At 34.6% G+C, this 24644-nt stretch overlaps 1 protein-coding gene across 3 annotated transcripts in view; it reads left to right on the top strand.

Moving 5' to 3' along the window:
- Positions 1–24644, top strand: part of LOC127072718 (homeobox protein AKR-like) — a 47671-nt gene that overhangs the window by 20424 nt on the left and 2603 nt on the right. For 2 of the 3 annotated variants that reach the window (XM_051013359.1, XM_051013358.1), the window contains 4 exons: positions 15409–15677; positions 17015–17253; positions 18328–18495; positions 18953–24644. The exon at positions 18953–24644 is cut by the window's right edge and continues 2603 nt beyond it. In XM_051013359.1, the coding sequence (XP_050869316.1) occupies positions 15409–15677; positions 17015–17253; positions 18328–18495; positions 18953–19220 (944 nt within the window). In that variant the 3' untranslated portion in view covers positions 19221–24644. Of the gene's footprint in view, positions 1–4; positions 263–15408; positions 15678–17014; positions 17254–18327; positions 18496–18952 lie in introns of those variants that run through there. The other variant, XM_051013357.1, reaches the window with a different exon arrangement.

The raw sequence follows: 24644 nt of genomic DNA, 5'->3' as shown, positions 1-24644 counted from the left end.
ATGCATCAACAACAGCAACAAGATTCGCAACAACAATTACAACGTTATCAGCATCGTCATCATCATCATCATCACCATCATCATCATCATCATCGAAATCATCATCATCACCATCATCGTCATCATCATCATCGACGTCATGCTCGTTCAGTCGATCGAAATCGCTCATTGACGACGATGTCTCGAGACGACGACGAGTCGTCTCCGTCATTTTCACAGTCGGCGGTAACCGCGAACGCTGCTACGAACGCACTTTCGCCAGGTAAGGAAGAAGAGAGAAAAGGGGAGAGGGAGAAAGAAAGAGCGAAAGCGGCAAGAACGGCGGTCAAGGCGTGCGAGAGAGAGAGATGGAGTAGTTAAAGGAGAAGCAATGCGAGCGAACGAGCGAGCGAGAGAGAGAGAGAGAGAAAGGGGAAAGGTCCCGTCTTGTGCTCTTGCAGCTGTCACTCTCGTCATTGTTTGCCAGGCCGGGCTGGTCCGTGGGATTCGTCGCTCGTTCTTCCCCTTCGCCGTTCTTCCGACGAACATCTCTTCTTTTTCTCTTCTTTTACCGGAGAAAACCGCAGGAGTCTCGTCGAAGTCGCATGGTCAACTTTTCAAATTTCCGCTCTTCGTTCTCCCATTCTCCTCGTTATCTCGTCGCCATTTTGTCTTTTTCACTTTTTTTTTGTCATTCGCTTCAAGCACGTAATATACTTTTTTCCCTCCTTTCTTTCTTTCTTTTTTCTTTCTTTCTTCTTCTTCTTCTTCTTCTTCTTCTTCTTCTTTCCTTTTCACAATTTCTTCGTCAATGATGACGAGGACAAACATTCTTATTTGCCAAAAACAACGTTCGACTTTAGCCGTAAACAAAAAAGAAAAAGATTAAAAAGGAATTCTTTGATTTCTATACTTCCCACGTGGACTGTGACCGAACGTCAAACAAACCCACGGAACAACAATCTTTGGGAATGAAAATGGAGCTTTCTGATTGGAAGTAAAATTTGGCAGCATTTCGTCCTATTGCGCAAGGAAGAAGAGTTATGCGCGCACGATGAAACGACGAAGCCGTCCGCATTCTCGGTCGACATCGTGTTTCTCGCGAGAGAAGGAACAGATCAAAGAGAGAGCGAGAAAGAGAGAAATACACGTGCTACGCGAACGTCGGAACAGCTACCGAAAGAGATACGAATATATATATTTTCTCAACGGAAGAACGGCGAAAGAACCTGACTAAGTTTCGCGACCAGATAATTATAACTCATCTCGTCCACGCGGACAGACGATTATCGTAAACGCGAGACGTAATTGACGTTCGAGTCATGGTCGTGCTCGCGCACCAGGGCTATCAATGAAACGAGCGATCCAACGAGCCCACGATCCCGTTGTTGAATAAGCGAGAGTAAACGAGAATGGAGCGACGACTTACTCGCGTACTACTAATACCGGTGAAAGGTTCCGAGTTATTCCATCTTGAGAAGAACGTACGTAGGCGTGCGTTCGCAGAGAATTTCGTTATATTTTCGCTGATATATCTTTCCCATTTATTTTCATACACCACGCGTTCTTCTTTCACATGCTCCGAAATGGACATTTTTCCATAGATATTTTCATTTTCAAGCTTCGAAACGACGTTTAAAACTTTGCGGTCTCCGAGTTATTCTCATCTATTCGTATCGAGTTCGTCACTTTCGCTCGTTGTGGATTGGTTTACCGTTACTTCAATATTTTAGAATTTAATTAATACAACGACATTTATTTACGTATACTATTTGTGTAAAGTATTCGAGTAAACGATTAGACGTAGAACTTGGAACGAAATGCGATGTCGAGTCGGACTCGACATTGCTTTGAAAAAGAATTAAAACTTTTGGATGCAATGTAAAAAATCGTGGAATGTTTTTTAATAACAACAATATATATATATATATATATATATATAAAAGTTAGAAAGTAAGGATAACACATCGTATACAGGTTTGAAGAAAAACGACTTCCGAAGAGAGACTGAGAAGATACGAAAGTGTCCGGTTCGTCGACTTGTTTACTTCCCCTCGACCGACTTGTGTCACGAGAGGGAAAGATAGAGGGAGCAAGCAAGAAAGAAATAGAGAGAAAGAGAGAGAGAGAGAGAGAGAGAGGAGAGGAGAGGGAGGAGGAGGAGGATGTTTTGCGCTGAAGTCGGTCTCACGATCTTTAAGGACGAAACGCGAACGAACGAACGAACGAACGAACGAACAAGCGCGAGTGCTCGCACGACCGTGACCCGTTCCATATTTAGACACGATTATGTAGTAGCGCTCTCTTGTGTTCGCATTATTACCTCCGTTATGAACTTCTGTCTCTTTTATTATCCGGATATATCGAAAATTTAATCCACGTCTCGATAAAGAGAGAGAGAGAGAGAGAGAGAAGAGGAGTTAGCGTAGAAGGAAAAGAAAAACCATATTGAAACATTTGCGACAACATGTTCCTCCTTTTATTCGAACGTCCTTCGACGCTTTTACGAGCACGATCGTAATACGTACATACACGTTGCGAGCATTCGTAATTTGCTTCTTCTCTAGAGTCAATTCTATTCTCGTAGGAAAGTTAGACGGGGAGAATTTGTGAGTCGAAGGTAATAGAAACCATGAGGAAGTTTTAGTAGACCACGTGGTCAAAGTACATCGAAAAATGTTTTTCCTTTTTTTCCGTTCATCCGATTTTCTTTACTTTTCCATTAATTTTTTATTCCGTTTCTCTATCTCTCTTTCTCTTTGCAAACGATCGACTACCACACAACATATTATATGAATGTAGAAAATAATTTTGATCGACCGTGGAAGCTTCGAAGCCTCGTGCGCGCGTGTGCGCACGCTCATTCCCGAACCGTGTTCCGTGCTCATACTCGTGTGAACCCCTCTTGAGCGCCAAGACGTTTCGCCTCGTCGCCACGTGCTTTCGACGCTTGGCGTACCGTGCTGCGCGTCCATGAAATAATTTCTCATTTTCTTTCGTCCTCCTAACAACGAAACTAAGTTAAACGAGAACATGTTCCGTCTTTTATCGTTCTCTCTAACCTCTTTATTTCTCGTTGCTTAAACATTTTCTTATACTTTTCTGAAAAACGATATCTACGTTCTTTTGAAACTTTGTACTGTAAATTTGAGAGCTATACGGTACGTTTGAAAATTTGTAAACGTAAAAAAGTTGATTCGTTAAAGATAAAGGGTTAAATAATACGTCACGTGATTCCTGACATTGACGTTAAATTTGTGTTTTCTCGTTACGTTATGGTAAAATGTTCGAAGTTGGAGAGTTTGAATGTAGGTCGTTTATGGGAAGGTAAAAATGTTATTGAAAGTAGGACGATATCGACATTCTCGTTGCGTAACAGTTAAATATTCCGAAGATTTTGTCTCGTAAGAAATCATTTTTGAAGTATGATAACCACGTGTACGAGAATGATCGGTCTGAAAAGAATAACGTACGATCATGTGAAAAATAGATTGTCGGAATAAACATGAGGATTCTCGAAACGTCGTTATAACTGAATCACATGTACATATCTGTTCCGTGATAATTGTCGCTTTTATAATGTACGATAACGACGACGACAACAACAACAACAACCAAAAACATGTGAACGTGGTTTAGAAAGAAATTGATAATTTTTGTCTGTTCGTTCATCGATCATGCATGGCATATTAACGATCGAATCGATCTATCGTATTGCCTGCATGAAATTCGAAGGCTATTCGTTGGAATCCAATAATGACCACGAACGACTTGGGGAGGGAAGTGAAAGTCTTCTAATTTCTATTCGTTTTGAAGATACGAATCTTTGGAAATAATTTTTTCGTTGTTGCTAAGAAGAAAGAAGATTAGTTTAAGGATATAGATTATTTAAAAGAAAGTCAAATGAGATCGAATTTGATTAGTATGTTAACCCGTCGATAAAGTTACAATAATAATTAGTATCGAATTGTTACAGTCGAAATATGGTTCACTTAATATTTCATAGAGATCGTTACGATGTTATTTTATATATGTATATATATATATCTATCTATCTATCGATCGATCGGTCAACAGAAATAGGACTTTTTCTTGTCTTATAAAAGATTGCATTTCTAATGGAAATACAAATACATCATTCTATTTTCATCATCTTGGATGGAAACATCTTGGAAAGATAAGTTAAAATTCATGAAGTTATCGATGACGAAAACGACGTCTCGAATCGAAGGAAGACTCTTCAGAGAACGAGATTAAATTTCTCTAATAATACCAACGACGACGGTAGCCTCGCATCAAGATAACACATGCTTCTCTATAAAATACTCTCAATTTATATCTCGAAAATTTCGTTTCACAGTAGTGCACACGCGAATGTGCGAAGGCGACGATAACCCAACACGCGGACCATCTTGCCCTCGATGGACCAACCGGGATAAATAATGATAACGATGCGGTTTTGGTTTTTGTCGTAGTAGTCGTCGTCGTAGACGACGTAGTCGTCGTCGCCGTCTAAAACGATCGATCATTCAAACGATGCATATGTATTCTTCGGTTTAACGTATGTAATCGACGTATTCAATGCAAAGCGTGAGGGCGTCGTATACGTAAGCGGATGTCAACGAGGTTACCGTCGTTGCTCGTTCGTCGTTCTAGCTATGGATGAGGTGATATGTCGCGATGAATCGTTTAAGGTATTTTTATTTAGATAGTATGGAGAACATTATTATTACGAAAAAAGCGTATCCAACCGTGTAAACATTTTTACAAATGAATCCTCGTGCAACCTTATTGTTTCGTTAACGATTTGCATTCTATGTATTTCGATTACCTAACTTACTATCGATATTTCAATTACTTTCTCTAAATTATACCTTATATACTTAATAAGGTGATTAGATATAACGAATGAAGTTTTGATAATGTACGTATACGTCTATGTATTTTCGTATGCTTCATTTATATTTTACCGTCTTTTACCGCGACATGCTTCTGCAGAAAATAATTAACTGAACATCAGATATTTGTACAACTAGAAACTTGTTCGCTACATTGAACGGAAATGGACATTGTCGGAATAAATCATGCACGTCCGTAAGTTCGAATTTGCATTGAAACATTGCCTTTGAAAAGTTCCATCAACAAACCATTCAAAATACATCAATATTTTTTCCACGATCGAATTTGATTCTTTTTCTGACGTTTTGAAAATATCCAATAATACCGTGTTTCGAAAGTTATGTTATTTTGCGAAAGATCGAAATGTTCCTACATTTTCAACTTCAAACCGTTTATCGATCAACTTCGTTGGCTTTGAACGAAGTAGATTCGCGTCGAAAATATCTCTACTTTGTCCTTGGTCCTGAGATACATACATGCGAATTTAGCTTAGGTGTAAAGTGCGTTGGTTATAACTAGATATTAAGTAATGGGTACACGCGAGCACACAAATGAACTAATCCGTACTAAGCGAGAAAGATACATCTAAGAACATGTAGTAACAAGAATCACTTTAGCTCCAATATAATAGAGGAGAGGGAGCAGAGGCCGAAACGAATGTCCGATTCGATTCCGCGTGCCTTTGATAATACGCCGTCTAATTATAGCGTTCGAGATTCCCGCGCTTGCTCATTCATCCTCGAGAGACAGTCGATTATCGATGATCGATAAATTTGTATTTCAGCCAATTAGAAAGATTGTGCGAGGCGCCTGATACTTCGTAATTCCTTTTTGTTTTTTTTCTTACGATAAGATTCATTGGAAAATTAATAAAATGGCGACGTTTGATTGTACATTCTTTTGGAACGATAAATATCGTACTTAGATTTTTTGTTAACTCACCAATTCAGTCGTTTATTTTCTTTTTCTTCTTTTCTTTTTTCTCGTTCTGTATCGCTTCTTTGTTCGAAAAATTTTCAAGAATGACAAAGCCGTCGCGATTGATCCAATTGAATATTTTTCAGCCGAGACATTCATGAAGCATGTCATTGAACGACGCAAACTCCTCCATAGAAAGCTTTTCATATCGTCGTGTGAGATCCATACTCTCAACAACTCATCGTTCACGTGAAAATTGGTCGTGTTTTAATCGAACTCGGTTAGTTGCTCTATCTGATCGATCTCTACAATTTTCGCATCTTCATTTCGTGTGTGTAAAAATGTGTCAACGATGTTTTAGACCTTTCTTCCTTTTTTTTTTTTATTTTTTTAAATCATGTTTTAAGGATTCTCGTTTTAAGGATTAGATCTCACAAACAGGTTTTAAATATAATGCTTCAGGTTAGATATTAAAATTGTTACTACTCGTATATTCTTTGAACTCCGGTTTTATAACTTTTTTTAACGAAAAAAAAAGAAATACGAAACATGTTTACCAAATTATATTCATAGTTTTCGTTTATCCCCATTAATCATACTTTTTCTTCTTTTTTTCTACGACCGATGCGATGTACGAACGATAATTAGAAAAATCGCTTACGTAACGCTTCTCAATCTTCTTTGCTTCGTACGTTCGAAAACAATGATCAAACCGATCAGATAAAATTCTCGTCTATTAACACGCTGAATACTATAAGAGTCAACAGTGACTGGATATTAGATTTTGCAAAGCTTTATTTACAACCTTAATAATTCTTTTTCTTTTTTCTTTTTTTTCTTTTTTACATTTACAAGATTGTAATTATAGATAATGACTAGCTTAATAGTTACAAAAACAAATATAATTTTTTTTTTTAATTATCGGAAACATTAGATAGATGTATCGATTTACGTAAAATTTTCTCGGTAGTCAACGTGTTAAAATGCATAGCTTTCGTAGGAAGACAATCATAAATCGATCTTTTGAAAGTTCTGCAAGTACAATTTCGTGCTTGTCACGTTACTTCGTAGATAACAGAGGTCCTTCCTCGAAGTTAGTTTCTAGAGTTCATCGCCATAGGTAACATATGCAGACTTATGTACCTATAGGTATACATACGTGCATACATATAATACATTGCACATAGATCGTTAGACTTCGTCAACACGCGAGATCCGTTTACTAGAATAACATGCTTTAAAGGGTTCAAAGTGAATTTCAAGATTGAAATGCGCACGTACTATACGACAAGGAAAATCGATTGTGAAATTTACAAAATTGCGGAATAAATTCAAGGACTATAATCTCGTAGATTTGTAATCGACAAAGGAAGTTGATTTTGAAATTTACAAAACAGCGATGTAAATTAAAGGAAATTAACATTCGCTTATTTTTAATCAGTCAATTTAAATCCAAACGATTTTAAAACGATCCAATCACTTTATTTACAAAACTGTACGCTTCAATTTTCTTTTGTTTCGAATTAGTTTTTAATTTTTCTATTTCTTTTTTTCTATTTTTTTTTTTTTTTTAGTTTATATATCATATGAATAAAGATATGCATGATATTTTTCAAAGGTTGCCAATGGCGTGATACGAGCAGTCGTCGTGTACATTAATACGCGCGTGTAAGGGGAACTCGAGTAGATTCTCGAACCGAGAACTCGTTCGAGCGAAGACGCAACTAAAGTAATTGAACTCGGTTGACTTTATAACCAAGCTGATCGTTTCGCGTCCGGTCATTCTTACAGCTTCTTCTTCTTCTTCTTCTTCTTCTTCTTCTTCTTCTTCTTCTTCTTCTTCTCTTCTTCTTCTTCTTCTGCTTCTTCTCTTCTTCTTCTTCTTCTCCTTCTCCTTCTTCGTCTTCATCTTCGTATTTCCCGATGCTCTTTGTATTCTCTAATAACGTTTCTACTTCCAAGTGTTACACGACAGTTCGCTTGTTCTAGATTTATATAATGAATTAAAAAAATATTTGAAATTTGAATTTGAGAATATAAATTCATTTCGATTTATAACGTATAGAGTGTATTCGATGTGTACATAACGTAGTAAAGGAAAAACCTTGAAAAAGAAAAAGTACCCAAAGAAAAAGGAAAGGAAGAAAAGGAAAGAAAAAAACCCAAAGAAAAAGGATCCCGAGATTTTCAGTAATTTTAAGAAAGAGAAAGTTGAATTGTTCGGAAGGATCGTTTTATGATCCTAAGCTTAGGTCATTTCGGATTTGTGAAATTAGGATTAGACGAAGGGAAAAAAGGTTGCATCTTTATTCAGGTATGAGTAATAATATAAATAGGGGTGAGTTATTAAACCATAAATGTAATAAAACGTTTCGTTTTATTAAGATCAAAGTAATAACGAATAATTAAAATATGTAATTGCACGTTTCATATAAAAACAAAAATAAAAATAAAAAGAAAGTTATAATAGTCCTAAGTTACTCTATATCGAATGTCGAGGACTTCTCGAAGATATTTTCCACGCTGCCATCCGGTAATGTCGCATGATCAGACTTCAAAATTTCAGCCAAGATTCCTGACCAGATGCAAAGAACGTCATCGAACACCCTTGTACGCTCTTGCCATCGCGACTAACTTCCCGTAGGTATACTTAAGTGTATATACATTAAGTATAAATATACGATCATACGACTGCGTGTAACGATGGTGTAAGTGCCAATCATGCTTCCTACGCCTGGCTTGGAATCCTGGCCGAAATCCGAAGTCGGTAACAGCATATGGCTAACAATATAAAAGAGATCGAAATCGGCTTCACGAAAGACAGAGAAAGATATATATATATACACAAATACGTATGTCTTTCTATATCTCTAGTCTAATTATGGCAACCTTGTTAACTTTCTTACACATCATTCTAAACCCACAGATTACATAACGAAAATGTGTAAGTCTCGACTAATCCGTGATACTTTTGACAATCGTTTGAAGTTTTAAGAGATAAACGTGGAGGAACAAAGTTTTTTTGTTCAGTTGGGAATAACATTGTTTTACATAAAGAAAAACTGTATGGATTATATGTAAGATACTAAGCAATGTGCTTACAATACCACGTTCCTCTTATTTCTAACGGTGTTGTTTAATTAAAGAATCGGAAAGAGACTACATATATAAATATCCCCGTGTTTCCTCATTTGATATACAATATCTTTAATAAACCTTTCAAGAAAGATACCAGATAATAAACAATCGATTACATAAAACAGAGGGAAGAAATATAAACGTTGACTCGTACGTGCACACATGGTAAAGAAACCGATGATATCATCCAAATGTTTATCAGAGTATGTTTGACAGCCACCCAGCACTTGGATTTTTTTCGATGAAAAATCCTTGCAAATTCTTACATCGGTTTTTATTATCTTTTTCTAAAGTTACCAACGATTATTTTAACGAGGTTGTAAAATTATAATAGAAAAGGCGGATTCTTCAGTTTGAAATCGAATTTTTTAGTGTCGTCATTGACACGTCGTTTAAATGTTGATTCGACTCGAACATTCATGTTACTGTATAACCCTCACTTTGTTAAGAAACGTGAAAAGGAAACGTCGTGGATGCGACATTTTCTAATGAAGTCAATGGCGGCTATATTTCATGTAAGAGGGAAAGATGTGTGGAAAAGAGATGCCAATATTGTTGCTATGTATTGCATCAAATAACGCGATTATAACATATTCTCGCGAAACCGGTCATATTCTTCGCCGCTTGTCAGACTGCCATCTCTCTCTCTCTCTCTCTCTCTCTCTCTCTCTCTCTCTCTCTCTCTCTCTCTCTCTCTCTCTCTCTCTCTCTCTCTCTCTCTCTCTCTCTCTCTCTCTCTCTCTCTCTCTCTCTCGTCGTCTTCGAACAAATAAATGACACACTGAGTTTAATCTTTAATTTTTCGAATTTATCTTTCTTCTGTGGAAAAGTCCTTTCTTTTTCTGTTTTATTTTTTGTCTTCTTTTTTTTTTCTCTTTTTGTTTTCCAGTTATACTCCGAGATCTATCTCATACATTATAATAAATATCGTAATCGACAATAGATATTTCATAACTCCTACCTTCCTATCGCTCTTTCAATTCGTTTTAACCTCTTGAATAAATAAATGTAGTGTACTTTGCTTCGTAGTTATCATCTTTTTTTTCTTCTTTTTTTTTACAGACTTAGGAATTTATCATAAAGTCAGTCGTGTCACGTTATATATATCATATTATAACGAAGTTAAATGAGTTTCGATGATCTTTAACTTACATATATTAATTATTATTACTATTTTATTGGACAGGTATAGATGTCATCGTACATATATATATATATATATATATATATATATATATATTGTATTAATTTGAAAAATTAATTAATGAGGAAGATTATATGATTTAAGAATTTTAATATAACTTGAACATTATAGACGATTGGTGATTTGTTACTTTTCGTAATCACCGAGATTATTCGATCTTTCCTATGGATTCTATACGAAGTAGTTGATGAAAGAAGACTCATCAGTGATTTTTAAGTACATCCAATTAATTCGTTGTCGTCTTCGTCGTCGTCGTCGTCGTCGTCGTCGTCTTGGGTACGCATATATCTGTGTAGCTTGCGTCCTCGAGAAATATCCAGTCTGTTAATGTGTGCGGTTAACATCTTGCGAAACGAAAATCGAATCGAACGGGAATCGAGTTCCTCGGACGAGACCGTGCAACTCGGTGACCCCTATCAGTATTTGGATGCAGTCCAAGTCGAGCAACGAGACCACGATGACCGACGTCGTCGTTACCGAACTTAGTAATAATATATATATATATATTATATAGTGATATATATATACCACTAAATGAATATTAATGCCTTTACTACGTTCGATGCAGTTCTCTTTGAGGCTCGATGACTCCTTCCACCAAATACAATGACCATCTCTCACTCTCTTCGAGTATCAACCTCTATTTCATCTTCTTTATATACAGTTATTTGTTTACACCCAAATATAATTAGATATCGTGCTATCATTAGGCATATTAGTGTGTTTAGAGAACGTTCAAAGATGTTGGACATTAATGGCAGACTTTAAACAAGGAACGAAGCTCGACGACGCAAAAATATCTTCATTACGTTGTAATGTTAATGACCGGAGTCGTTTAAAGGAAAAATTTAATCTTTTCATTGATATACAATTATGTATAGTTTTGAATTCTCGAAAGTAAGAAATCAGAGATATCTTCCTTTTTTGTATCTTTTTGTCCCTGCTCTTCCGGGAAATTGTATAAAAATTTTGGACAGATAAATCATTCGTAAAGGGAAAAAAGGGTGATTGAAGAAACTCTCGCGTGGCGACGACTCTCTGAGACACCACGTCGTGCGTGTCTAGTCGAGCCGCTTAGATCCTAATTTTACGCCGTCAGGTTACTGGACCTTACGTAACTACGAATCCGCGAGTGCTAAGATTAGGCGCCTATGCAGACCCAGAATCGTGGATTTGGTTACAAGGAGTGTTCCATCACTGAAACGTATTATCTTTGCTTTTTTCTCTCCTTTCTCTTTCTTTTTCTTTCGAATCTAGTGTCTCTCGTAAAAATAATTTATATCTATTATACATATTATAAGTCCGTTATAATAATTGTTATACGAAAAAGGAAATTTTGCTATCGAATATCAGTCAATTCATCTTTTTTACTATTTTAAGCAAAAGAAGTATACATGAACGTTATATTGATCATAATTTTAATAATAGATAGTAGAAACTTATAAAACATATTGATATCTGTAACATTTATTTTTTGTATGTTTAAAATTATAATCATTGTGCAATATTAGTTCTTGAATGAACATAATTAATGCATTTGATGAACTTCTTCCGTTTGTTAGATCGTCTGAATTAACAGATTGATGACGTTTGAAAATAATATTTAGCATTCCTGCAGAGTGACAAAACGGAAGAGCAAAAGAGGTGTAAATAGAACTAAAACTTAGAGAATAGTCGGCCGGGATCCATCGCCGATCGTTCGTCTTCTAACGTCATTTTTCGTTGTCACGTCTTTTTGAATGAGGTCGACAACACAGTGATGCTGTCGGAAAATATCATCAGTGACATTTTTTCTTCCCATTCTTTTTTCGTACGCCAGAGACCAAAATACTAGTTCGCTCGAAGATGTGCCGTCGTGACTGGGGTAATTAACCGTTCCGAAAATAGCTGATTGTCACGAACATACGAGAACGTTTAACGATTTTACCTTACTACCTACCTACCTACCTACCTACCTTACTCGGTTAAATTTGCTTCGTCGAGGAAGTGATTTAACCTAGTCACGAATCGGTTGTGAATTGTTCATGATTCATAACCAAGATAGGAGGGAAATAATAGGAATTATCATTGACTTCTCCGCAAATTTATACGTCTTCGTAAATTTTGTCATTTATATTTAAAAATTCTATATTATTTACATACATATACATACATGTAACTTTGATATATTTGAGATAGTAACATCAAAAACAAAATAGAACGTAAAATTGAGAATAAATATGAACCGATGCGAAATTAATATATATAAAAAAAAAAAGAAAAGAAAGAAAGAAATTCACGCGTTATCCTTACAAAGAAAGGATCGAAATGGAAAGCACGAATGAGATTAAAATCGTTAATAAATCCAATAAGAGTTAACAACGATCTTTGTCAAACACAAGAGAGAGAAAAAGAAAGAGAGAGAGAACTCTTACGGATCTGCTCGCGTAAAACTTTGCGGAAGTGGAAAATATTCCGGGTAGACGGTGTCGGATACTTGGTCGAGTCCTGAAAATCTTCTCGTTCACTTTATTGCGGACTCCTTCTGTCTCTTTCTATCTGTCGCATCTTTGCCCTGCCGCAGCAGCTTCTTCCGTCTCTGTCTGACCTTAACGAGTCAGTCCACGACACTCGGGCTAAATATGGAACCGGCGGAGAGCACACTGGTTATTTTCAGATACAGAGATCTTCTGTAGCATTACCTAGCTACGTGCGGCTACTGTCGCGTCTCCCAACTTGTACTCTCCTCTCTTTCTTCTTCTCTTATTCGAGCGAACGGTGTACACGCCCCTCAGCAATCAGTTTTTGGCATTACGCGTCAATGACATTTTATTTATTCGACGTTCGATAAGTAATGGAAAGGAAAAAAAGAAAAAGCTTATGTAATATTTGCACTTTTTTATCGTTCTCCCCCTCTCTTTCTCTCTCTCTCTCTCTCTCTCTCTCTCACACACCCTCCCCTCTCCGTTCCCTCTCCTTCTCTCTACCGAACGAAAATTCATAGATGATCTTTAAACACAGATAAGCATTTTTATTTTTGATGGCTTTTGCGTGCCGTAAATAATACCGTCATTCTTGATTTTCTTACTTACGGCAGACATATGTGATCACTTTTGGCGATCGCACCATTATTGATATAAAAAGTAAGAATCCATTATTAATCAAGATTTCTTTTTTACTATCCATACTTTAACGAATATCTCGACAACTGTGCAAACAAGTCTTAAGCGTGACGGTAAATTAATGACAATGTTGAAAGAATCGATAATACATAGATCGTTAATTTACTATGTATATTATTTCAAATACAGCACATGAAAAATTTTGATATTGATTTGCGATAATAATTGCATAGTGTGTGAAACTGACATTTACAAAAAGTTTCTATTCTCATCATTAGTAGTAATTGATCACTGTGATATACCATTTAGTTATACACATTGAGCCTTGAATTTCTCAACATTGATATAAACACTTATAAAGAAAGAAAAAAAGTCAGAAGTCTAAATCGTCGAGAATACATATATATATATATATATATATATATATATATATATATTCTTTTTATAATGCTATTTATAACGATCGAAAAGAAGAGAGAAGAATAATTAATGAGTTCATTAATTAAGGGCAAAGAAAATGATCGTAAAGCTGTCACGAGACATCGTCGTTGGACGACGCATGTGGATATACACTCGGGCAATTTTGTTGGTCTCTTCGATATCGCACCTCTTGTGTGTCGTCTGTGTGTATGTCGCGTCTCGTGTATCCATGTGTGCATGCTTCGATCGGCATAAAATGAAAGAAGGAACGGTTCGAAGTGCAAAGATTGGCGAAGGAGAAGTAGAGGTGGATATAACGACTACGCATAACGAATGGAAGAAGTCTTACTAGACGATGTTAAACGAGTCAAAGTAGGAGCGTCGTTAGAGAGGAAGGCCCCACGTGCGATTCAAGGTCCTCTTGTTCGATTCTTCTTCGTCTCACCTTACCTCTTCTTCTCTCTTTACTGTTGTCTTTACTCGCGCGTTCTTGACTTTACGTAAGCAGAAGGAAGAAGAAGAAGAGGAAGAAGAAGAAGAAGAAGAAGAAGAAAGAGGCCGGCCTCATTGAATTTACCGGCACGATGCTTCGTTTTCTTCGAACGAACATGCCGAGGCACGTAAACCGGTATTCGAGTCTTTATATCCATCTCTCTCTCTCTCTATCTCTATCTCTATCTCTATCTCTATCTCTATCTCTGTTCTAAAGCAACACTCTGAATGTACCGTTGGATTGCTGGTATACTCGAAACTTTAAATGCCCCGCTCTACGCACGAGCGTGCCCTTGAAAGAAAATCGAGTCCTTCGATAATCCTTATATTCACCATCTCATACAATGTGTCGTCTTATTTTACGAGTACAAAATAAATATTGTTTATTTATTTTCCTTGATACTCTATTCTCTTCCCTTTAGTTTCTGTTTTTTAACCCCTTCCACCCCATTTTATTCGTATTAACAGATATTAGACAGACATCGGTAAGCATTCGACACGCCAGTATATTTTATTGGACTGTCGCCGACACGATGCAATTTTCCTTAGTCATTTCTTAATTATCATCTGGTCGTAGTGTAATATCAATCGTTGGCAATTAGATGTGAAGTATTTTTTCTTTTTAGCATTGCGATGTTAATGTTTACGTGAATGTTTCAAGGGAGTCGATGTTATTATTCATTTCTATTCTAAAGTAACAAAATGTAGATACGATTAAAATGATCGTGGTAACATAATTAACCTTCTTTTTATATATGCGTATAATAGCATAATATTTTTACGTATGTCTACGATTATTACGCTTCTTTTTTCTTCTTCAATTTTTCAACAGATTTTTAATTTCTTTTTATAAGATAATGCTTAAAACAGTAATAAGATAAGCTTACGACATATAAATTGATATCAAGCATCATGTTTATTTATTTTTTCAAAGAGAATTTCCAATAAGAAAAAATATTTCATCTTATTTACATACAATAAATACCATATTCCTATGCTCATTATATTTGTCTATAGATGTATATATTTTTTTTTTATTTCATTTAACATCTTTTTATAAAAAAAAAGAAATGAAATAAACCCTATAAATGAAATAATAGTTTGTAAGAAAGTATAAATAATTCAATATTATCTGACAATCGACGCGTATTTTCAAAATAAATATTTTATAATTAAATTAATTAAATTATATTTATTAATATTCATGTTATTCCCAAGAACAAATCGAAGAAAGTATTATTGTTTATGTTGTTATAGCGAGAGAGCGATTTCCATCGTCGAGCAGCACCGATGACGATCAAAGCGGGTCGGATGCTGAGCACGATTCATCAACGATACGCGGGAAGGTCCATTCTGGGATTCTTCATCACTCCACCGCGCATTCCGTCAGGAAACGTCGTGGTAATCTACCGAAGCATTCGGTGAAGATTCTCAAACGATGGCTGTATGAGCATAGATACAACGCTTATCCAAGCGACAGCGAGAAATTAACTCTCAGTCAGGAGGCGAATCTCACCGTATTACAGGTAATTATTATTATAATAATGATTACGTTTACTATATAAGGAATTATATAGTAAATATAATCACAATTTGAATCAATAAATTAAATATAATCAAAAGTTCACAAACTAAACAATTTTTAAGCACTAATTATTTCAAACATAATTAATTTTTCAATAATAATTATCAGCATTAAATATATAAAATATATCATTATCGTATATTTAATATATATATATACATGTGTGTGTATATATATATGTGTATATTTTTTTAAGCTATGTCATTTTAATCGAACTAAAAATATTTCACATATGGTTTATAAATAGTTTAGACATTTATTTTTAATTTCGATTGCGATATTATAATATTATTCATTAATATCGTTACGTAATAGATTATCAATATAGTAGTGAATTATTTCATTTAAATTTAATAAAAGATTAATATGAAATATCTCTTGTAATATATACAGGATGAATCATAACTGATAATGATATATTTTTGTTGATCGTATGTTTTTCGTACGATTTACTTTAGATATGTTTATATTGTATTTGAAAATAAAGTATTGACTCTCAAACGATTCCGGGGTAAATGATAAGCATAGAATAACAATAAATTTTTAGAGTCTTAGTCATCGCTAACAATCAATAACATCCATTGTAACGAAACAATAATATCTTGGAAATAACTGAACGCATATTGTTATGTCCCTCCTGCCCTTCATTATCTAGACTTACCGTACTTAAACCTTTCATATCTAACTTAACAATAACCTTTACTATCTCCTTAATTATATTTAACTTTCTCTGACCTCCGTTTTCTTCCAACCTTTTTCTTACCGAATTTCTACAATAAACGTAAGATAAAATCGACAAATAAACTTTTACAAATATCCTACAATAAACTACTTATAAAAGACCCTACTCATAAACTACCCTAGTCATAAACTACCTTACTCATAAATTACCTTACTCATAAACTATCCTATTTATAAAATACCCTATTCATAACTCAGTCCTTTATAATGAATTTTTGCACTTTGTCCCCTTAAACTACCAAAAACCACTACCCTTGACCACATCCCTTCTTTTTCATTGGTCGTTGCCTTTCAACATATACCGTATAAATTAACGACGAACTCTGAGAAGCTATCATTTAAGATTCAGATCTCGAACGCTTCGGACATCAAGTTTTACTCATTCCAAAGTGATATTCTTGCTTCACAAATTCTCTATTTACAAATAAATTCAAGCGAATTGTTAGTGCGATTCGACTTATTAACAAGTTCGATTCTTAACAAGTTAAACATACTTTTGCGATCTAACACAACGGTTGTGTACTTGGTGATCGATAGGTGTGTAATTGGTTCATCAACGCAAGGCGAAGAATTTTACCAGAGATGATCCGCAGAGAAGGACACGATCCTCTTCAATACACTATATCACGTCGTGGTAAAAAGATGCCAGGTGGAAGTCATCAACAACCATCGATTAATCAAAGGAGCAATCAGAATTGGGATCCTTTGGCCGAATGCAGTGCACCGAAACGTAGAAGAGATCACGATTATGAAGAAGCAACTGGCCTGATGTATCGGTGAGTGAATTTTAATGTTTTTTAAAAAATCACCCTTAGACTTGCCTAGCCACATCCTTTTTTCTTTGACCTTGCAATCACATTTTGTTTCGTTTACTATCTTATTTATGTTACAAGATATTCAAATCCAAAGTCCTTATCCAAAGACGCAACATTCTCGTCACATGTAGTCTATTTTTACCGTAGTCTATTTAAAATATCTTTTTTTTAAGATCATTATATTCTCATCGCTATTATATTATATATATATACTTCTTTAAAAAAAAAAAAAAAACACTTATTTTGCATTTACAAATATCGAGTATATATATATTGTTTTATTACTATTATTGCGTTTTCTCAATGTTTAAAAATTAAAAAATGTTTCTTCTTATTAGATCGAAATTCAAACCGTCGACGATGTTGTAGGAATTTTTATAAAATAATCCCTAAATTTCAAACATTTCTTAAAATAATATTTTTCTCGATTAATATTCATTCCACTGAATTTTTATCGAATTTATTTGAAACTTATATAGAATATTTCAAAAAAGATTATTTATATTGCATAAAATTCCTTTATACCTTTTAACTTATTGTAGAGCAGGAAAATCATATTATATTTTTTAAGTCTTTTTTTTGTACACGTTCAATTTCCGTACAATGATATCTATTTAATATTTTGACTAAAATCATTGAATAACATTAGAACTTAAAATATATAAGATAACTGGAAATTGTAAAGGCGGGAGTTACGTTTTATTACGATTATTTCGAGATTATGTTTGGATATCGTGTCACATTGGTAGGTGCGATATAAAACATCGATTAGCCGATTATTCATAACGTATATTTACATCATCGTCGAGATTTCTCGGTACTTAAATAAGGAAATTAAAGACTTACAGAATACTTAAAGAAGGGGATTATCGATTTTATGCGTTCTAATGTTGATGTATGTATATTCGACGGGTAAATCATTCATACACGGAAATGCTTCTCGCTTTTGATGTTTCTTATATTTCCAATACGTTTGTATATATGTACTAACGTATGTATCGTCGTATATATAATCGTTGATGGTACGTTTCACAGAAGTGAGGAGGATAGTCCGAACGACTATGAAAGCAGTTCGCATAGCGAGGAAGAACGTCCTGCTACCCAGTGGCCAAGCGTAATTGTTTATCCGTATTCGGAAACCAAAGTAGAAAAAAATGATCAACCTAACTACGGAGACGCGATAGCCCATCCAGCTCGACGAGGGTAAGCAACGAAATCGATCGTTAGCCCCTATAATTTCCTCGCATGTCTACTAATTCCGGTGCAACCATCATTTTGTACGAAATCCTTATTTTTTTGTTCATATCATGTAATCTCGCTTCGCTCTCTAAGCTTTCTCATCGAAAAGAAAATTTCATATCCGAAAGAAAATGGTTTGATCGTGAAATCATTTCGAATATCTATTTCAATTCGCGGTCCTTGATACGTTGATATCTTTTTCGTTGAAACGCAACAGCTTGTATCTGCGTTTTAAGCCAGATGTGTTAAAAAGAAAACGAAAGCGAAAACGAAAACGCCGATAACGTTTTATCCTTTATTTTTCTAACGCAACAAACTTAACAAAATTATTGTTAAATCTGGGATTGATAAGACTTTGGAATTATTTGAATCGTATCTTATCGTTTTTGTTTGTTTTTTTGTTCTTTCCCTCAATCAACAGGGACGAGGAAGATTCGTCGATAGTAAGCGAAGCTGCATACTGGAGTGCACCAAGGCAACACTTGACGACAACTCCAGACGTGCAACACGAGACAGAAGTTTATAGTAGTACGCACAACGCTCACAATCCTCGCAGCGATGAAACACCACCACCGACGCCCCCGGAAGAGGACAAGGACAAGTTCAAGTGTCTCTACCTGCTCGTCGAGGCGGCTGTTGCGGTACGGCAACAGGAAGAGAAGGAACGCGAGAGTGCAGTCTCTGTTTAACAGTTTAACTGATCGCGAAAGAACAGAGCCACGATGAAGTTCCTGGTGCTTCTTCGATTACGCTTTCCTTGTATTTTTCTCACAAGTGAACAAGAGATAAACAAAAAAACAACGTGTTTCACATAGAGATAAAGATAAAGCGATAAAAATAGGTGGCCATAATGATAATATACTTTTCGTTCGAAAGACATTTTGTTTTTGAGATACGCTTGTCGATGAAGCAACCAACGACGATTAATTCATTAGAATTGATTAACTCCATTCATTATTTGCTCCAACGACATGCGAATCAACCATCCGACAAAACGGAGCTTTAATCGTTCCGTTCATCATTATTAACGCGACTTTTTGATTTAAGGAAACTATTTTTCGTTTCATATTGACGATCCAACGCATTACTGTACTTTGAGATATTCTGCGCAAAAGTGTTACGCATTCTCGTGCGTTCTTTTTGCGTCTTTGACGAAAGGAGGTTGGATAACGTTCGATCTCTTTTTCTTTTTTTTTTCTTCTTTTTTTTTCTTTTTTCTCATTTTTTTTCTTTTTTTTTCTCCTATTTTTTTTCTTTTTTTTCTTCTCCCTGCCCTTTTGTTCTTTCTTTCTTTCTTTTTTTTTTTTTCATATCTTTTTCAAATATTAAGTCGCGCTTTAAAGGTCCATTGCTACGAATTGCACCGGGAAGTGGCGAAATATCTAATGTCTCTTACATCATAAACGGTAATCCTCCTTCATAGCAGCGACTATTGTAGATATAATTGATAATAAGAAACGATAGTAGGGAGTTTAAAATATTTAGAAATATATCGTACGTCGATTAGAAGGAACGAGTGGACTTGATTGAGAAAAAGTCGCCCTTAGAATTGTAAGGTTTCTGCGTTAATTTCGCACATATGATTATTTGTTCTTATTAAAGGAGAGAAAAGATTACGCATTGATTCGAAATTATATTCATACATTTTTTGTCGGATAGAAATATATGTATGAAGTACAGTTCATATATAATATTACGATTATATGTATATATATACATATATACATACATATATATATATATGATAGAAAACAACGCGAAGATGTTAACGGAGTAGACAATACCGGCTCGTGTAACTTTCGCGTTAAACGACAACCAGCTAGCTGCCAATATATGGACAAATTATCTATTCATTAAAGTTACGTATTACATTGTGTAAGAACGTCCGAGAACGCAGAAAAAGAACGACGTTTCGCCATTTTCCAGATCGTATCGGTGTGTCCTGGTTGTGCATTTATCCTTTTTTGCACGAGTATCGGTTAATTAGTTTATACGAGCAGGAAAGTGTTAACGAACGATTTGACTACGTAGAGTTATATAGATTTACGTCCAAATCTGAAAGTTCAAGATATATTGTTCTTATCTTTATTTTCTTCTTTTCTTTTCTCTTTTTTTTTTCTTTTCTTTTTTTCTTTTCTTATCTTTTTGTAGAAATTACTCGAGTTATATTGCGTTTAAAAACTGATTCACATGGCGAGCGAATGGAACGATTTATTACGATATTCTTTCAGTAAAATATCCCATTTGTTGCACGAGCAACAAATTTTAGTCAACCTGTTACGACTATCGTTTCTCTATGATTACGGGAATTGTAAAATGAAGTTAAGTGAAGTTAAAAGAAAATATAGAGAAGTGAAAGAAATGGATTTTACAGAATTAAAATATACGACAGGTATATTTTATATGGTGCCAAAAACTACAAAAGAGAGAGCGAGAGAGAGAGAGAGAGAGAGAGAGAGAGAGAGAGAGAGAGAGAGAGAGATAAGCGCGAAGGATAATGACGATAGAGGAAAATTTGTGCGCACTTTCCGACGCTTTGTACTAAGTAAAACGAAATTCTGCGAAAAACAAAAAGGAGAAATAAATAATTAAATAAATAAATAAATAAGTAAATAAAAAGACACACGCGAAACACATCACAAATGTGCCTTCTTCAGTGACTGTTTAAAAAAGCGACGTATCGAATTAAACTTAAAAATGCATGTTAGACTTCGGGAAAACAACGATCTCATTCGACTTTTAAAAGAATTTAATAGTCGCCAATTAACTCACGTCTCCTTTATACATACATACATGCCGGTTATTATTTAACAGACAAGCTAAAATAATAAGAGAACGAAAAATAGTTAACATAAATAAACTTGATTCATCGTCCTGAGCTTTATTCAACTTTTAAAGCCAGCGTTCCTCGCAATTTTATACATACATATATATATATACATACATATATATATATATACACATACACACACATACATACACAAGCCTACGTTATACAGAAAATACACATACAGTTATATACACGTTTATATATTTACACGTAAAAGCGTAACATACGAGATAGACCGACAAAGTTAACTCGTTATTAGAATAATCGAAGCAAAATAAAAGAAAAAAATGAAAATGACCGCACTCTCGAGTTTGACAAAAGTTGTTTAAAGTGTCGAGGCAAATACTTTGAATTACAATTAAATGTAACAACGAAATTGTAAACTCGCAATTTCAACCGGCTCGATTCTCGTCTTCTTTAACTTATCTTGACTGTTGTTTAATAATCATACGATTTCTAAAACTCATCGATCACAGTCTAACGTTAGATTTTTCATTAAAAATCTCTTGTTCACATTATGTTTTACGTTCTTACAGATTCTAAGAACATCTTTCAGTTTATCTTCTTTTGTGTAACTTCAGTTATTAATCTTGATACAAGTTTTATTTCTTTTAGTTGTATCACAGATAAGAATGTTCCCATTGTCAAAAGAGTTGTCTCATTTTTGTGTTCCTATAAAACATCCAACACAGCAATATTAGAATTTAAGTGAAATTCTCGAAGGAGAATCGGGCAAAAAAAATCGTATTTAAATAGATTGAAAAGCCTCAGATATATCGTATCTTATTGTTAGATTCTTATTTTCGTATTTAAGTAATCGACTCGATTATACGTATACAACACGAACACACATTATACATATATAATATAAATACATACAAAACGCAACATAATGTTAAACGGCCTTTTTGCTCCTAAATTTCGATTGACGGAGCATATCTTGTTAAGAAAATTTTGTATCATGATATACGGAACGCTATTCTCACGAGTTTTACTCGCGTCTCTATTGGACGATAGCTGACTAGTAACAATTTAGTAATCTGACGAATAACAATCTCTTTTGTAACCAATAATAAAAAAAAAAAAAGTGTACTCAATAGAAGTATATCAAATTCTAAAATAATATAGTTTAAATATGGTCTGGCCTGTATCTTTGTGTGGAAATATTAGAAGAATATATAAAAAAAGATTGAAAAAAAAAAAGCGAAATTCTTCTATTTCGGCATTCATGGAAATTTTCTTTAAAAATATAACCGTACAAATATAATTAAACAATAATAAGCTCCGAAAAAGCGCGACTGCAAGCAAACTATTATTATTAATTACTCTAAGAAAATTTTTCGCGTAAGAAAAAAAAAAAGATACTTAATTTGAAACGCACGATATATCCTATGTTTTCACGGCTCGCGAGATTCGTTTTTGAAATATTATCGAATCGTACGTTTTTCACACCAATCTTTTTTCATAGTACAATTTATTGTTTTCCTTTTTTATATTCGAAAATGTTTCAAACAAACATTTACAGATACACATGAACACATACATTCTAGATAGAGTATGCAGCGCGGAAAAGATTGGTACAAACACCAAAGACTTACTTAATTATTAATATTTAATGATAACAAAAATTGTCGATATAAACGTCGGTGCGTTTTTGATAAAACGCAAATAAAGAAAGGAGAAAAAGTAGAGGAATAATAAAAAGAAGGAGGAGAAATCTAATTACACGATATCAATGTCCAAGCATGAAAAGTAAATTTGTTTAGATTGCATTATACAATGAGTACGAATCTGTCTGAAAGAAGCATATCCCTGCGCGTAAAAAATGCTTGGACATCGTGACAAGATGATTTTTATAAACGATTAGGAGCGGGAGAACAAAAAGTAGCGTTCGAAGATGAAGAAGAATTGTTGAATGTACAAATCGCAAGTTAAATTTATTTTATAATCGCGTGTATCCTTTCGCAATCCTTAGAATTAGTATAAAAATAGCCTGTAAATATAATTAAAATTAGTTTCGTAGTAGATGATATAAAAAAGGAGAAAGAGAGAGAGAGAGAGAGAGAGAGAGCGAGAGAGAGAAAGAAAGAGAGAGAGAGAGAGAGAGAGTAGAAAGGCACACACATATATACGTATATTAAGATCGAAAGGCTGTAGTCGTCAGATTGTTACGAGATTGTATCGATGATTTTTCTTTAAAAATTCCTCTTTTCCCTATATTCTTATAATCCTGTCTGATTGACAGGAAAGTTAATAAGTAGGAAAACTGAAAGGAAAAGCATCGATACAAAAGTACACTAAGCGATATACTAAGCGAATAGTTTATAAACTATCGGTCGATGCCATTCAACCCTTTATGACCGAGAATTTTTGCTTTTTTTTTTTTCATCGTCATTTCGTCTAAACCTTAGCTACGCGCCAAGGTAAATCTTGGCCCCACTAATCTACGCGTTTTCGTACTCAGATCAAAGAGAAAAATAGAGAGAGAAGAATAGACGAAGAGGTATATATATATATATATATATATATATATATATATATATATATATATAGATATATATTCTTATTACTATATACAAATACTGTGATCACATTGAATTAATAACGAGATTATAAAAAGTTGTTGCTGATGGGACTTTCGCACCCCTTGAGAGCGTAGTTTTATAAAGGGTTGAAGGCTTGACGAGAGAAGAATCCCCTGTTGTAAATACCCTTTATCCCTCTTGCTTTTGCGATTACCAAGATGATCAAGCAAGCGTCTACGCGAGCGCCATTATTGGTAACTTGTATGATCTTCAATTACTTTTGCTGGCATTATAATATCTAAGCATTACAGATAAGAGGAAGTCCAATTTTTTGTACAAAGTGACACTTCAATTACGAACCTTGGATCTTTTCGAAATGAACAGGTCGCGTTCGAGGACAAAAGAATCGTAGTACTTAAAGGTTCAAGGGCGATTATCCAAAGCAGGATAAAACTAATTACTCGCGATATTTTTTAGGTAATTCGCGACGTTTAATATTTCTCGGATTTGTCCTATAATATTCTTTTTTTTTTAAACAGCTCTGAGAACGCATCGCAGCGTGTGCATCCCGATGAGTTTCGAGCTTTCATATTGTACGAAAAGAGTGCGATATTTTTCGTATTGCAAAGAGAAGAAGTTAAAAAGGAGAAAAGACAAGAGAGAGAAAGAAGAAATGCATTGATACAGAGAAATTACTCGTTATTAGGTACATTAGGCTGTTAATCGTTAAAAAAGAATGCAAAGAAAATTTACATTAC

This window comes from Vespula vulgaris, chromosome 2 (assembly GCF_905475345.1).
Source record: "Vespula vulgaris chromosome 2, iyVesVulg1.1, whole genome shotgun sequence".
Taxonomy (NCBI): domain Eukaryota; kingdom Metazoa; phylum Arthropoda; class Insecta; order Hymenoptera; family Vespidae; genus Vespula; species Vespula vulgaris.
Note: the sequence above shows the minus strand (reverse complement) of the source record. Positions and strands in the feature narration are given on the sequence as shown.